This window comes from Heptranchias perlo, chromosome 37 (assembly GCF_035084215.1).
Source record: "Heptranchias perlo isolate sHepPer1 chromosome 37, sHepPer1.hap1, whole genome shotgun sequence".
NCBI lineage: Eukaryota > Metazoa > Chordata > Chondrichthyes > Hexanchiformes > Hexanchidae > Heptranchias > Heptranchias perlo.
The window spans coordinates 16,975,029-16,991,896 of record NC_090361.1 but is presented as its reverse complement, the minus strand read 5'-3'; the positions used below and the strand labels follow the sequence as shown (position 1 = coordinate 16,991,896).

The following is a 16,868-nucleotide window of genomic DNA, read 5'->3' as shown; positions in this document are numbered from 1 at the left end:
GTTGAGTGCTTCCGACTATTCTACTGTGTGGGGCATTGTAGCCCAGCCCGATCCTGTCCTCACCCACTTCCCCAGGGGTCACGGGAGAGCGACGAATCGCAGGAACCTTGGTTGATTTACTTCCCCTCACCAGCCAGGGGTGCTGAGGCCAATCGTAACACCCAGGGCGAGAGACCTCCCCGACCTCCCTCACCTTGATGAGCTTCTCCTCCTCCACCCCCCACAAATTCCCACCCCACCCCCACCACATCCTTCCCCACTGCCAGCTTTGATTGTTATTGCGATTTCTTGCAGCACATTCAGCAAAGAGTCGGGGGTCGGCTCTCGTCACTGCTGGTTAATTAATGAAATATGATAATGAGGGTCGTTCACATATCCATTTGTAGGTGATCGTGCAAGGCACATCGTTCCACGTCCCGTGCTCCATTGTGTGAGCACAGTGTTCTGATTTTCCATGATTATTGGGCTCCCCGGGTGCCCAGAACCTGCAATGCAGAGGATGGCAGGTGAATGAATCAGGGACTCAGCACAATTCTATCATCACTTCATAAGCTGCAAGAAATACAATATTAGAACGACAGTCTGATGGTGAGTCGAGGCAGGAAAGAGGTTTCTCAGACATGCTTCAATACAACTGATGGGCCAGGAAAGCACATAAAAGGTCATGACAGACTCCAAAAGGTCAGAGTTGGCCAAAGATGTCAGCTGTGGCTCAGCTCTGGGAGAGGATTGTGAATCTTTGTAATTCTCTACACCAGAGGGCTGTGGATGCTCAGTCATTGAGTATATTCAAGACTGAGATCGATAGATTTTTGGAATCTAAGGGAATCAAGGGATATGGGGATCGGGGGGGAAAGTGGAGTTGAGGTCGAAGGTCAGCCATGATCATGTTGAATGGCGGAGCAGGCTCGAGGGGCCGAATTGCCTACTCCTGCTCCTATTTCTTACGTTCTTATGAGTCAGAAGGTTGGGCCTTCAAACCCCACTCCAGAGACTTTAGCACAAAATCTAGGCAGTACTGAGAGAGAGTGCTGCATTGTTGGAGGTGCCGTCTTTCAGACGAGACGTTAAACCGAGGTCCCGTCTGCCCTCTCAGGTGGACGTAAAAGATCCCCTGGCACTTTTTTGAAGAAAGCACGAGGGGCTAATGCCCCAATGGCGTAAAGCACAGTCTCAGGTGATTGGTTTTCACAGTCCGATTGTACTTGCTGCCACCTAACGTGGCCGCGGATGGGAAATGAAAGTCAAGATTGCAGTACAGAGAAAGCATGAATCAATCATGGTGAGAGTGACCTCTGCATAACCGATACAAAAGATCTCGTCCCACCCCAGCCTGTTGCCTTATTTGGTAAACTATCTGGGTACACTGGAGAAGCTGGGATAAGTCCAAGACACCAGCCATTATCTGGTTTAGATCAGCACAGGTTAGTTGAGTTCGGTAGAATTGTTCGGGGTTTTAGCAAACGTGAAACGACCCATTTGTACTGGATCTAAGCTTTTGAAAGATGACAGATGCGAAAACTTCTGACTAAGGTTTAATTATATTCAACCCGCATCGTGCTTTAACCGAAGGAATTTATCTGAAAATCATTTACCTTTCCATTTTCTGTGAAGTAAGGAAAACATTCCCAGATCCCCAGTGGATAAATACTTGAAAAGGAAAAATTTGCAGGGCTCTGGGGAAAGAGCCAGGGGAGTGGGAATAATTGGACAGCTCTATCAAAGAGCCAGCACAGGCACAATGGGCCGAATGGTCTCCTTCTGTGCTGTACTTTCAGAATAGTGGGGACAGCATGGCGGGCATCCCATATAGTCACTGTAGTTAAGGGTAACTGGCATCCTCCCCACGCCACATATAAGGTGTTGATCAGTGCCCCCACCCCCATTAATGATCAGTGCCCCCACCCCCATTAATGATCAGTGCCCCCACCCCTATTAATGATCAGTGCCCCCACCCCATTAATGATCAGTGCCCCCACCCCCATTAATGATCAGTGCCCCCACCCCTATGTGATCAGTGCCCCCACCCCTATTAATGATCAGTGCCCCCACCCCCATTAATGATCAGTGCCCCCACCCCCATTAATGATCAGTGCCCCCACCCCCATTAATGATCAGTGCCCCCACCCCCATTAATGATCAGTGCCCCCACCCCTATTAATGATCAGTGCCCCCACCCCTATTAATGATCAGTGCCCCCACCCCTATTAATGATCAGTGCCCCCACCCATGTCTTTGTTCCTTTATTTGTCGTTGACTCTCTCCCTGCTTCTCCTTCAGACACTGAACATGCCGGGGTCCAGTTCCATGGGTACCACCGACCCCATCACCACACTCAAGTGACTCTGTCTGAACCTTAACAGTGATTATTGGCAGGCTATTCAACCACAAGTGGCGCCACAGCCAGGCCAGCTGTCCACACACACACACACACACACACACAGACAGACAGACACAGACACACACAGACAGACACACACACAGACAGACACACACACAGACAGACACACACAGACAGACAGACACACACACACAGACAGACACACAGACAGACACACAAACCCAGTCACATACACACATAAACACGCACACAGACGCAGACACACACACATGCACAGACAAAGACACACACACACAAACACGCACACAGACACAACACACACACACAGATACAGACACACACATAGACACACACATACACACACACAAACCCACAGACACAAACATGCACACAGACGCAGACACACACACACACACACAGATAAATACACACAAACACGCACAGACAAAGACACACACACACAGACACACTCACACAGACACACACAAACACGCACACAGACACAACAGAGGGTGGTTGTAGAGGGTTGTTTTTCAAACTGGAGGCCTGTGACCAGCGGTGTGCCTCAGGGATCGGTGCTGGGTCCGCTGTTATTTGTTATTTATATTAATGATTTGGATGAGAATTTAGGAGGCATGGTTAGTAAGTTTGCAGATGACACCAAGATTGGTGGCATTGTGGACAGTGAAGAAGGTTATCTAGGATTGCAAGGGGATCTTGATAAATTGGGCCAGTGGGCCGATGAATGGCAGATGGAGTTTAATTTAGATAAATGTGAGGTGATGCATTTTGGTAGATCGAATCGGGCCAGGACCTACTCCGTTAATGGTAGGGTGTTGGGGAGAGTTATAGAACAAAGAGATCTAGGAGTACAGGTTCATAGCTCCTTGAAAGTGGAGTCACAGGTGGATAGGGTGGTGAAGAAGGCATTCAGCATGCTTGGTTTCATTGGTCAGAACATTGAATACAGGAGTTGGGATGTCTTGTTGAAGTTGTACAAGACATTAGTAAGGCCACACTTGGAATACTGTGTACAGTTCTGGTCACCCTATTATAGAAAGGATATTATTAAACTAGAAAGAGTGCAGAAAAGATTTACTAGAATGCTACCGGGACTTGATGGTTTGACTTATAGGGAGAGGTTGGATAGACTGAGACTTTTTTCCCTGGAGAGTAGGAGGTTTAGGGGTGATCTTATAGAAGTCTATAAAATAATGAGGGGCATAGATAAGGTAGATAGTCAAAATCTTTTCCCAAAGGTAGGGGAGTCTATAACGAGGGGGCATAGATTTAAGGTGAGAGGGGAGAGATACAAAAGGGTCCAGAGGGGCAATTTTTTCACTCAAAGGGTGGTGAGTGTCTGGAACGAGCTGCCAGAGGCAGTAGTAGAGGCGGGTACAATTTTGTCTTTTAAAAAGCATTTGGACAGTTACATGGGTAAGATGGGTATAGAGGGATATGGGCCAAGTGCAGGCAATTGGGACTAGCTTAGTGGTATAAACTGGGCGACATGGACATGTTGGGCCGAAGGGCCTGTTTCCATGTTGTAAAAAATTAAAAAAAACACAGACACAGACACAACACACAACACACAGAAACACACACTCCAGCAGGGATCACCACTAAGTGATCGGGAGCAGGAATGCTGGCCGACTTTCTTTCCTCCCGCCTAACCCGGGGTCACAGCATTGAATCGTTCCCATATCTCCACCTCGAATGAGAATAGCGAACCCGACTGGGACCAAAGGGTGGAACCTGAGACTTTACTGGTCCAGCGGCACCAGCCTTTCACTGTAGGCCCACTCGGTGTGTTTAAGTAAAACGATTCTCTGCTGTGAGCACAAGGCCAAAGAGTTGGGTAAAAGTGCGAACTTTTGGCAATAACATTTCAAACTTACAGTCTTGTGGCTTTGCTCTCAGTCCCATCGACCCAGCGCCATTGGCCCTCCATAGCGATGTCACTGAGCCCAATCCAGTAGCGCTGGTTCATTATGGTGCTGCTCACAAAATCCTAAAATAAAAAATATAAGTAAAAAATGATCACCATCTTAATATTTTAAAATGAACTAACTCCTGTTCTTTTACCACACTTGGGGTATTGTGCACAGTTCTGGTCTCCATATTATAAAAAGGATATAGAGGCATTGGAGAAGGTGCAAAAAAAGATTTACTAGGATGATACCAGGACTGAGAGATTATAACTATCAGGAAAGAGAAGGCTGAGGGGAGACCTGATAGAGTTTGATAGGGTAGACGTAGATATAAGACAGTCCAATAAGGAATTCAGGAGAAACTTCTTTACCCAGAGAGTGGTCAGAATGTGGAACTCACTCCCACAAGTAGTGATTGAGGCAAATAGCACAGATTTAAGCATCTAAGGGAAAGCTGGATAAGCACATGGGGGAGAAAGGAATAGAAGGTTATGGTGATAGGGTCGGATGAAGAGGGGTGGGAGGAGGCTCGTGTGGAGCATGAACACCGACATAGTCCTGTTGGGCCGAATGGCCTGTTTTTGTGCTGTACATACAATGCAATTCTATGAAAATGTGTGGCATTGCACGCCGAAAGTATTCAGGTGAAGCAGGATTAGAGAGATATTGGAGGAATTTGGTTCCCATTTTGGAATCATATATTCTCTACTTATTTTTATATATTTGCCATTATAATTCCTCTGTCCACATTTATAATGGAAAATGGCTATGTAAACTTGTCATGCTGTAATTACACCCACCGGCCACTGGTCATGCTGCAGCGCCACCACTGCTGGCAGAGTGTAATTACAGCGTGACCCTGTATTTTTGTCTGATTATGCTTTACAAAAGGTCATTAACCTGAAACGCTAACTCTGTGTCTCTCTCTCTACAGGTGCTGCCTGATCTGCTGAGTATTTCTGGCATTTTCTGTTTTTATTTCAGATTTCCAGCATCTGCAGTATTTTGCGTTTAGCTTGGTGAGAGTTGGGTCAATGTGCTAAAGAATCTACTAAATTAAGGAGTGAGTCTGCTAAACAGAGTGACGACGGGAATTTGGGAAGAGGTGCTAAGTAATTTAAACCAAGTGGTAACAGTAAATAAGTAAATATATAAATAAATAATCAGAGTAATTAGTTAGATCTAAAGTGATAAAATTAAAATGAACTAAATAGAGGATACCAACATTAAAGGTATCCTAATTCAATTAAATACAATCTGGTATACATAAATAATTAATAGAAGTTAAGGGAATAAATAAAGATAAATGAGCATTAGTTACAAATTAATCTGAAATCAAACTAAATCCATCTACTAAATATAATCTAGATCTCAAGTAATTCTATTATATCTGCAACTAAATTACTACAAATTAATAAATACATTTTTAAAAACTAGAAATGGCTGTGCAGGCTGTGTGTCAGGACTGTGATTTGTGGACAGAGACTGTCCTGGATTGCCACATCTGCAGGAAATGTCTCTGCCTTGAATCACTCCAGCTCAGAGCCCTTGAGCTGGAGTGCGAGTTAGAGTCACTCCGACACATAAGGAAGAGGGAGGAATTTTTGGATGGTTTTCTCCAGAGTACAGTCACACCTCAGAGGAAAGCACAGGTGCAGGGAGGGGAGAGTGTGACTGTTAGTCAGCAGGGTAAGGGGTACCGAAGGGAGATAGAGAAGGAGGTCTGGCAGACACTGGTCCTATCCAACAGATACAATGTACTTGCTACCTGTGAGGATAAGGATGTAGGCTGCGGAGAGGACAGCCAGAATGCTAACCCAGGCACTGTGGAGCATGAGGGCTATCCAAAGTGGGGGAGGAGCAGGATAGAAATGTAGTAGTTATAGAGGATTCAATAATTAAGAGGATTGATAGCATCATCTGCAGTCACGATCGAGAGTCCCGAAGGGTGTGTTGTCTACCTGATGCCAGGGTAAGGGATGTGGCTAGAAAGGAATTTGGAAAGGGAGGGGGAAGATCCAGTTGCCGTGGTCCTGCTGAGGGAGCTTCAGGAGTTTGGAACTAAATTAAAAAGCAGGACCTCAAGATTATTACCCATACAAATTGGCATTGAGGCAAACAGACCAGGAAGGAGAAGGCATGGCTAGAGGAGTGGTGTGGGAAGGAGGGGTTCATGGGACACTGGCATCAATACTGGGACAGGAGGGAGCCGTACTGTTGGGAGGGGCAGCACCTGAACCGGGCTGGGACCAAGGTCCTAGCAGAAATGGTAAATAAGATGGTAAATTGGGGGGAGGTCTCAGTCAGAAACAATAGTAAAAATGATAGTTTAAAGATTTAAAAAAGGGATAAGAGCAGAGTTCAGGTCACAAACAGTGATAAAGATACTCCAGGTGAAGGGAATACTAAAATAACTTTTTTTTAATTTGTTCATGGGACGTGGGCGTCGCTGGCGAGGCCGGCATTTATTGCCCATCCCTAATTGCCCTTGAGAAGGTGGTGGTGAGCCACCTTCTTGAACCGCTGCAGTCCGTGTGGTGAAGGTTCTCCCACAGTGCTGTTAGGAAGGGAGTTCCAGGATTTTGACCCAGCGACGATGAAGGAACGGCGATATATTTCCAACTAAAGTAGTTACAGCAGGACTGACAAATAAGAAAGGTGTTAAATTAAACAGTGTGAGAAAGACAGCGTCGGGCAGTAGGACAGGTTAGGGTCTCTTGCCCAAATAAGAGTTTGATATACTAACGCACGGAGTATAAGAAATAAATTGAGTGAATTAAAAGTGCAAATGCATCTTCGAGGGTATGACACGGTGGCCATTATTGAGACATGGCTGCAAGCTGGTCATGATTGGGTTAAATATTCCAGATTATAAGGTCTTTAGAAAGGTTGGGGAAACTGGAACAGGAGGAGGGTTAGGCTTATTGATTAAAGATACTATTAAAACATTAGTAAGAGAGCATGTAGGTAAGGGAATGTATCAGCGGAGACTCTATGGCTAGAATTGAGGAACAACAGAGGACTTAAAACTATACTGGGAGTTGTCTACAGGCCTCCCGATAGCAGAAATGGCAGAATATATTAATTCAGAGATTAGAGAGGCTTGTAGCAAAAGTTTTAATGGGAGAATTTAATTGTCACGTAGATTGGGAAGAGCAGAGTAACTCAAGTCAGAAAGGTAGTGAATTTCTTGAGTTCAAGATAGTTTTCTGGAGCAATATGTTCTAGAACCACAAGGGCAGGCCATACTAGATTTAATAATGAGTAAGATTTAGTTAATAATCTAACAGTAAGGGAACATTCATCAAACAGCGATCATAATATGATCGAATTCAATGTTGGGTTTGAAAAGGAGAAACTTAACAGTTACTAAGATTCTAGATTTTGGTAAGGCTAACTTTAACGGGATGAGACAGAGACTGACAACAGCAAACTGGTCAAAACTGTTATCGGGTAAAACTACAGATGAACAGTGGAGGTGTTCAAAAAAGAATTTAGCTTAATACAGGACCAGTATATAGCCCTAAGGGGCAAGAGCTCTACTTACCAGGTAATATTGCGAATGAAAATAAGGAAAAGGCAGACTTGTTGAATAATGACTTTGTGTCAGTCTTCACAGTAAAGGAAGAGGATAATATACCCGACATTCCCGGGAAACTAATAATGAATCAAGGACTGGAACTCACTAAAGTTAATGTAAGCAAGAAAACAGTATTAGAAAAAATAAAGGCACTAAAGACTGACAAATCCCCAGGACCTGATGGTTTCCATCCCCTGGTTTTAAAGAAGGAGGTGAGGAAATTGCAGATGTTTTAGCCAAAATCTTCCAAAACTCTCTGGATTCAGGAATTTTCTCTTCAGATTGGAAAATTGCAAATGTAACTCCCTTATTTAAGAAAGGTGAGAGAGAGAAACCAGGAAGTTATAATTCTGTTAGTTTAACATCTGTTGTGGAGAACTTATTGGAATCTATAATTAAGGACAGAGTGACCGAGCATTTAGAGAAATTTGAGCTGATTAGAGACAGCCAACATGGATTTGTAAAGGGTAGGTCATGTCGAACGAACCTAATCGAATTTTTTTGAGGAAGTAACTAAAGTATTAGATTGGGGAATGTCTATGGATGTAGTTTATATGGACTTCTAGAAGGTATTTGATAAGGTTCCACATAAAGAGACTATTAGCTAAAATTAAAGCTCATGGAATTGAAGGCAAATTATTGACCTGGTTAAGAGATTGGTTAGGTGGTAGAAGAAAGGATAATGGGTATGAACTCGAATTGGGAGGAAGTGACTATGGTGTTCCACAAGGATTTGTGCTGGGGCCTTAACTATATTTATTAATGACTTGATAACACAAGAGAGAACCATATATCCAAGTTTGCTGATGACACAAAGATTGGGGGCATAGTAAGTAGTGTAGACGGGAGCATAAAATTACAAAGAGACATTGATTGATTAAGTGAGTGGGCAAAACTGTGACAGATGGGTTTCAACGCAGGTAAGAGTGAGGTCATCCATTTTGGACCAAAAAAGGAACGATCAGAATATTTTTTAAACGGTGAAAAGCTCGGAACAGGGGAGGTCCAAAGAGATTTAGGGGTCCACATACACAGATCACTAAAATGTAGCAGTTGGGTACAAAATAGAATCAAAAAGGCTAATGGAGTGGGCTCCGCACTTTAGGGTATATCGGCCTTGGAAGGAGTGCAGCACAGATTCAGCAGAATGTTACCAGTGCTCCATGGGTTAGATTATGAGGAGAGATTACATAAACTAGCCTTGTATTCCCTGGAATATCGAAGGTTAAGGGATGGTTTGATTGAGGTTTTTAGGATTGTGAAAGGAATTGATAGGGTAGATGGAGAGAAACTTTCTCCGTTGGTGGAAAGTCTAGGACAAGGGGACGTAATGTTAAAATCAGAGCCAGGCCATTCAGGACGAGTTAGGAAACACTTCTTCACATAAAGGGTGGTAGAAATGTAGAACTCTCTCCCACAAAAGGCAGTAGATGCTAGCTCAATTCACAATTTTAAATCTGAGATCGACAGATTTTTGCTAGCCAAGGGTTAGGATACAGATCAGCCATGATCTCACTGAATGTGGAAAAGGTTCGAGGGGCTGAATGGCCTACTCCTGTTCCTATGTTCCTGTGAAGCGACTTGGGATGCTTTATTACTTAAAAGGTACCGTATCAATGCAAGTTGTTGTTGTTGGGCTAGGCGGGAGGAAACAACAAATTGCATTTATATAGCACCTTTAACTTAGTAAAACGTCCCAAGGCGCTTCACAGGAGCATAATTAGACAAAAATAGACACCAAACCAAAGAAGGAGACATTAGGACAGGTGACCTGTCCTATTGTCTCCCAAAGCTTGGTCAAAGAAGTAGGTTTTAAGGAGCGGCTTAAAGGAGGAGAGAGAGGTAGAGAGGCGGAGAGGTTTAGGGAGGGAATTCCAGAGCTTAGGGCCGAGGCAGCTGAAGGCACGGCCGCCAATGGTGGGGGCGATGGAAATTGGTGATATGCAAGAGGCCAGAATTGGAGGAGCGCAGAGATCCCGGAGGGTTGTAGAGTTGTAGAAGATTACAGAGATAGGGAGGGGCGAGGCCATGGAGGGATTTGAATACGAGGATGTGAATTCGTGGCATTGGCGGATTGGCAGCCAATGTAGGTCAGTGAGCACAGGGTGATGGGTGAACGGGACTTGATGCGAGTTAGGATACGGGCAGCCGAATTTTGAGTGAGCTCAAGTTTAGGGAGGGTTCAAGGTGGGAGTCCGGCCAGGAGAGCGTTGGAATAGTCAAGTCTGGAGGTAACAAAGGCATGGATGAGGGTTTAAGCAGCAGATGGGCTGAGGCAGGGGTGGAGATGGATGATATTACAGAGGTGGAAGTAGGTGGTCTTTGTGATGGAGAGGAGATGGGGTCAGAAGCTCATCTCAAATAGGACGCCGAGGTTGCGAACAGTCTGGTTCAGCCTCATTCAGTGGCCAGGGAGAGGGATGAAGCCGGTGCCTGGGGAACAGAGCTTGTGGTGGGGACTGAAGACAATGGCTTCGGTCTTCCCAAAATTTAATTGATGAAAATTTCTACTCATCCAATACTGGATGTCGGACAAGCAGCATGACAAATCAGAGACAGTGGAGGGGTCGAGAGAGATGGCGATGATGTGGGGCTGGGTGTTGTCAGTGTACATGTGGAACCTGACGTCGTGTTTTCGGATGATGTCGCTGAGGGGCAGCATGTAGATGAGAAATAGGAGGGGGCCAAGGATAGATCCTTGGAGGACTCAGAGTTGACGGTGCAGGAGAGGGAAGGAAAGCCACTGCAGGAGATTCTCTGGCTATGACTGGATAGCTAAGAATGGAACCTGGCTACTCAGCTAGACAACGGAGGAGAGACATTGGAGGAGGATGGTGTGGTCAAAGGCTGAAGACAGGTCGAGAAGGGATGAGGAGGGATAGTTTACCATCATCACAGTCACATAGGATGTCCTTTGTGACTGATTAGGGCTGGTTCAGTACTGTGGCAGTGACGGAAACCTCATTGGACGGATTTAAACATGGAGTTGACAGAAAGATGGGCATGGATTCAGGAGCCAACAACAAGTTCAAGGACTTTGGAGAGGAAATGAAGGTTGGAGATGTGGTGTTATTTGCAAAGACAGAGGGGTCAAGGGTGGGTTTTTGGTAGGGGGGGATGATGACGACAGATTTGAAGTGGGGAGGGGGACAGTACCTGAAGAGAGGGAACCGTTAACAATATCAGCTAACATGGGGGCCAGGAAGGGAAGTTGGGTGGTCAGCAGTTTGGCAGGAATGGAGTCAAGTGAGCAGGACGCAGGTCTCATGGTCAAGATGAGCTCGAAGAGGGCGTGAGGGGAGATAGGAGAGAAACTAGAGAAAGATGCGAGTTCAGGACTAGGGCAGGGGAGAACCTTAAGGGAAGTTTGGCTCGGTGGGCTAGGGGAAGGGAGGGGAGCAGCAGAGGCAGCTGAACCGATGGTCTCAACCTTAGTGACAAAGAAGTCCCTGATCTCCTCGCACTTGTTGTTGGAGGTGAAGGTGGAGGGGGCAGGGGAGAGGGGTTTAAAAAGATGGTTTGTAGTGAAGAGAAGCCGGAGGTTATCTTTACATTCCAGGATGATCCTGGAATAGTGAACAGTTTTGGAGAAGGAGAGCAGGTCCTGATAGTGCTTTATGTGGTCCAGTCAGATCTGGCGATGAATGGCTAAACCAGTTGTCCACCGTAAAGATTCAAGTCTGTACTCCTTGGACATAAGGGAGTGGAGATAGGGGCTGTACCAGGGGAAATGACCAGGGTGATAGAGATAGTGTTTTACTGGGGACAAGTGCCGGGGTCGAAGATCAGCCATGATCTTATTGAAAGGTAGAGCAGGCTCGAGGGGCCGTGTGGCCTACTCCTGCTCCTTTTTCTAATGTAAAAGTGGAGGTGAGGATGTGATTGAGCAGATCGGTAGCTGCAAGGATGTTGTAGCGAACGGAGGGCCAAAGGCTGGACAATTGGGAATTTGAAAGTGCCGTTGTAAGTGACTTGGGGGAGAGTGTTTTCCAGGGGCGGACACAGAAGGAAGTTGGGTGGGGGGGCGGTGGGGAGGGGGATGCGAGTGGAGAGGGATACAAGGAAGTGATCAGAGGTGACCTCCAACATGGGTGGGTTACTGATGACCAACACAAGTTAGACAGGGGAAGGGTGGAGTTGGTAGCTCCCTTGCGTGTGAATCCTTACATGTTCCTCTTCATTGTTGATGACTATGAGTTGGGACCAGGTGAGGAAGCACTGCAAGTTAGCATTATGCCAGTTCTTCAGTAATGTTGAAAAGTAGTAACATTTGCCTTTAAAGTACTTCCAGCCAGTGGCACAAGGTGTACATTGGGAATCTGTAAAAACATTACAAATAATTACTCTGTGAAACATCAATTCCACGGCCTGTTATTACACAGGAGAAAACCAGTGCTCTCTACATACGCTCTGTGGTGTCCTAAACTGACTCAGATTTCTCAATACCATCCCCTCAAACCAGACACTGAATGTTCCATGTAGTCCTTTCTGGTACTGGGCTGGAGTCACAGACAGGCCGTTGACCTATCACTGACAATGGTCGAAGTGTTTGTGTTCTATGTTTTCTTTATCTGTTGCAGAAGTTGCACATTCAATATTCTGAAAAGACACTGTGAATCTGACTTTTCCTTTGGTTAGATTGAATCATAGAATCATAGAAAGGTTACAGCACGGAAGGAGGCCATTCAGCCCAACGAGTCCATGCCGGCTCTATGCAAGAGCAATCCAGCTAGTCCCACTCCCCCGCCCTTTCCCCATACCCCTGCAATTTTTTTTACTTTCAAGTACTTATCCAGTTCCCTTTTGAAGGCCATGATTGAATCTGCCTCCACCACCCCCTCGGGCAGTGAATTCCAGATCCTAACCACTTGCTGAGTCAAAAAGTTTTTCCTCATGTCACCTTTGGTTCTTTTGCCAATCATCTTACATCTATGTCCTCTGGTTCTTGACCCTTCCGCCAATGGGAACAGTTTCTCTCTATCTACTCTGTCTAGACCCTTCATGATTTTGAATACCTCGATCAAATCTCCTCGCAACCGTCTCTGTTCCTCGGAGAACAACCCCAGCTTCTCCAGTCTATCCACGTAACTAAAGTCCCTCATCCCTGGAATCATTCTAGTAAATCTTTTCTGCACCCTTTCTAAGGCCTTCACATCTTTCCTGAAGTGTGGTGCCCAGAATTGGACACAATACTCCAGCTGTGGCCGAACCAGTGTTTTATAAAGGTTCATCATGACTTCCATACTTTTGTACTCTATGTCACTATTTATAAAGCCCAGGATCCCGTATACTTTTTTAACCGCTTTCTCAACCTTCCCTGCCACCTTCAATGATTTGTGTACATATACCCCCAGATATATATACTGTTCCTGTACCACCCTTAGAATTGTGCCCTTTAGTTTATATTGCCTCTTCTCATTCTTCCTACCGAAATGTATCACCTCACATTTTTCTGTGTTAAATTCCATCTGCCATGTGTCAGCCCATGCCACCAGCCTGTCTATATCCTCTTGAAGTCTATCACTATCCTCCTCAGTTTACCACCCTTCCAAGTTTTATGTCATCTGCAGATTTTGAAATTGTGCCCAGTACACCCAAGTCCAAGTCATTAGAAGGTAATATTAGACTGGTTATTTATTTTACCAGGATGGAGGTGATATTAACATTTGCCACATCCAATTAATGATGGAAATAACTCCAAACAGGAGCTCATTCCAGGTGATTAAAAGAGAATGATTATAGTAAACTCTGAAGCCTTCCTGCTCTATGGGACTTGAGATTTAATCTCCTATTCTAACTCACCCTCTCTCAGCAAACCATGGAGCCCTTTCCTCCCTCAGACTTTCCTCCCTCAGATTAAGCAGCCAAACTCCAATCACTTTACTGAACAATTTAAAAAATTTGACTCATCTATACTGCTTCCTATGAATTACAATAAGTAGCAAAAGTTCACTATCACAATGTGAAACTAAAGGCAACAATTGAATGTTACAATGTGAAATCACAAGCAACAATTTAACATCACAATGTGAAATTACAGGTAACAACTTAATGTCACAATGTGAAAATACAGGCAATGATTGAATGTTAAAATGTGAAAATACCAGCAACATTTGAATGTTACAATGTGAAACTGCAGGTAACAATTTAATGTTGAAGCCACCGGGGGAACTCCAAGCCCCACTTCAGAGACGTGAGCACAAAATCTGGGCTAACGCTCCAGTGCAGTACTTGAGGGAGTGCTGCACTGTTGGAGGTGCCGTCTTTCGGATGAGACGTGGATGTAAAAGGTCCCACGGCATATTGTGTCTGGGCCAATATTTATCCCTCAACCAACATCACTAAAAAAAATATTATCTGCTCATTATCACATTGCTGCTTGTGGGATCTTGCTGTGCGCAAATTGGCTGCCACATTTCCTACATTACAACAATGACTACACTTTGCCTGTGATGTCATGAAAGGAGCTTGTCCTTTCTTTCCACCCTTCAGGTATGTTCCCCTTTAAATTCTTGTAGCAGCCCTGGGCAGTCTGTTTCTGAGGCCAATCCACAAGATTTCACTGGCTGCTGGGCGGGACTTCTCTCTCACTCAGTTAAAGCAGCAATGACATCCCGGGACCCCAATTTTCACATATTTATTACCCCCCAACTGTCTGGTTCCAGCTGGTGCCTTTCTCACACATTCCAGTTCTGCGGTAAAAATGGCAGTCGGCACGATCTCAGTGGGAACGAGGCGGTAAGTTGTTTTTCACAATGTTAGCTGCTCACTTTCTCCGTTCCCGTTGGGCAGGTAGGGCTAAAATCGGGGCCAGTGATTCCAAACTACATAATAGCCTGGACCATGCACCCAACGGCATCAAAAGCAGATTAACCCCTCGCTCATTTGTAATTTGTGAGACTAGTGCATGAGCCAACTGTTATGTTCATCTGCAGAACGTAAGGAACAGTGCTACAAAGTGATTCATTGGCTGAAAGGCACCTGAGAGGCTCCTGAGAACCTGATAACAAAATCTGTAAATCCAACTTCACTGTTTCCTTCTTTTAAAACCCAAACTTGAGGGTCACCATTCCATTGGCCTCCATTGGACAGTTGACCGTGTCCTGAGCTCAGGGCTTCCCAAAGGTTTCTCAATAATCAAACGGCAGCTGGTCTGGTAACGCTCCCGAATATTTAATTAATCTGAGTCACTCGACTCTCGCGGTGTCTCTTACCTGACGGGTTCAGGCACAACTTCATGCGGAGATTGTCAGCGTCTTTCTGCAGTGATGACACATTGTTCAATATTTCAGCATCTGTTCAAGAGCAATGGGTGTCAATGAGTCATTCTGGTATTGTACTGACCGAGGGATCAGACTGTCACCGAGCTGGGGCTGTGTGGTGGGGGGTTTGGTGTGGGTTTGGAGGGGATTGGTGAGAAGTTTGGTGGGGGTTTGGCCAGGGGTTTTGTGGGGAGTTTGGTGAGTGTGTGATGGGTGGTTTGGTGGGGAGTTTGATGGGGGGTTTGGTGGGGAGTGTGATGGGGGGTTTGGTGGGGGTTTGGTGGGGAGTGTGATGGGGGGTTTGGTGGGGGTTTGGTGGGGAGTGTGATGGGGGGTTTGGTGGGGAGTTTGATGGGGGTTTGGTGGAGGTTTGGTGGGGAGTGTGATGGGGGGTTTGGTGGGGAGTGTGATGGGGGGTTTGGTGGGGAGTGTGATGGGGGGTTTGGTGGGGAGTTTGATGGGGGTTTGGTGGAGGTTTGGTGGGGAGTGTGATGGGGGGTTTGGTGGGGAGTGTGATGGGGGGTTTGGTGGGGAGTGTGATGGGGGGTTTGGTGGGGGTTTGGTGGGGAGTGTGATGGGGGGTTTGGTGGGGAGTTTGATGGGTGGTTTGGTGGGGAGTGTGATGGGGGGTTTGGTGGGGGTTTGGTGGGGAGTGTGATGGGGGGTTTGGTGGGGAGTTTGATGGGGGTTTGGTGGAGGTTTGGTGGGGAGTGTGATGGGGGGTTTGGTGGGGAGTGTGATGGGGGGTTTGGTGGGGAGTGTGATGGGGGGTTTGGTGGGGAGTGTGATGGGGGGTTTGGTGGGGGTTTGGTGGGGAGTGTGATGGGTGGTTTGGTGGGGAGTGTGATGGGTGGTTTGGTGGGGGTTTGGTGGGGAGTGTGATGGGTGGTTTGGTGGGGGTTTGGTGGGGAGTGTGATGGGTGGTTTGGTGGGGAGTGTGATGGGTGGTTTGGTGGGGAGTGTGATGGGGGGTTTGGTGGGGGTTTGGTGGGGAGTGTGATGGGTGGTTTGGTGGGGAGTGTGATGGGGGGTTTGGTGGGGGTTTGGTGGGGAGTGTGATGGGGGGTTTGGTGGGGAGTGTGATGGGTGGTTTGGTGGGGAGTGTGATGGGGGGTTTGGTGGGGGTTTGGTGGGGAGTGTGATGGGTGGTTTGGTGGGGAGTGTGATGGGTGGTTTGGTGGGGGTCTGGTAGGGGGTTTGGTGGGGGTTAGGTGTAGAGTTTGGTGTGGGCGGTTTGGTGTTGGGTTTTGATACAGGGAGCCCAGAAACGTATATTGAAAAAACAATGGAAACATTTCAATGGTGAAAATTCTCGGACTCACCACTTCTCTGCAGGCGAGGAATTTCTCGATTGAATTTATTCTCCATTGCGGCCAATTTGGTCGAACACTCAGTGCCTAAAAATAGGAAAGGATGAGGAATTACACGGACAAGTTAAACCTTCAACAGATAGAGAGCGTTCCCTCCATGGGAACAGAAGAAATAATCAATCTCTGACTGTACAATATATCACTGGGTGTAAATTAAGTCCCTGGATGTACATTAACTCATTGGGTGTCCAGTGTTGATTATATTTCCTACTGCAGCCTGAAATGAGCCAGTGGCATAAAATTTAGAGCAATGGTGACCACAGGCAGTTCTGTCCTTGCCCTGCTTGGAAAATGCAGTTGTGTTTGCAACAGCTGACATATCTCATTGACTATTCCTTGGTGAAGGGAAGTCACTGCATCTTACTGTAGTTAAGGTTGGCGAAT

The 16,868-nt window shown here is 46.1% G+C and overlaps 1 protein-coding gene across 1 annotated transcript in view; it reads right to left on the bottom strand.

Annotated features, from left to right (window-relative positions):
- Positions 1-269: 269 nt before the first annotated feature.
- Positions 270-16,868, bottom strand: part of LOC137304251 (C-type lectin domain family 10 member A-like) — a 45,472-nt gene continuing 28,873 nt past the window's right edge. Inside the window, exons 7-11 of the mRNA XM_067972805.1 lie at positions 16,437-16,511; positions 15,067-15,147; positions 12,020-12,171; positions 4,240-4,352; positions 270-485 (exon numbers count right to left, since the gene is read on the bottom strand). Of these exons, the coding sequence (XP_067828906.1) occupies positions 338-485; positions 4,240-4,352; positions 12,020-12,171; positions 15,067-15,147; positions 16,437-16,511 (569 nt within the window). The 3' untranslated portion in view covers positions 270-337. The remainder of the gene's footprint in view (positions 486-4,239; positions 4,353-12,019; positions 12,172-15,066; positions 15,148-16,436; positions 16,512-16,868) is intronic.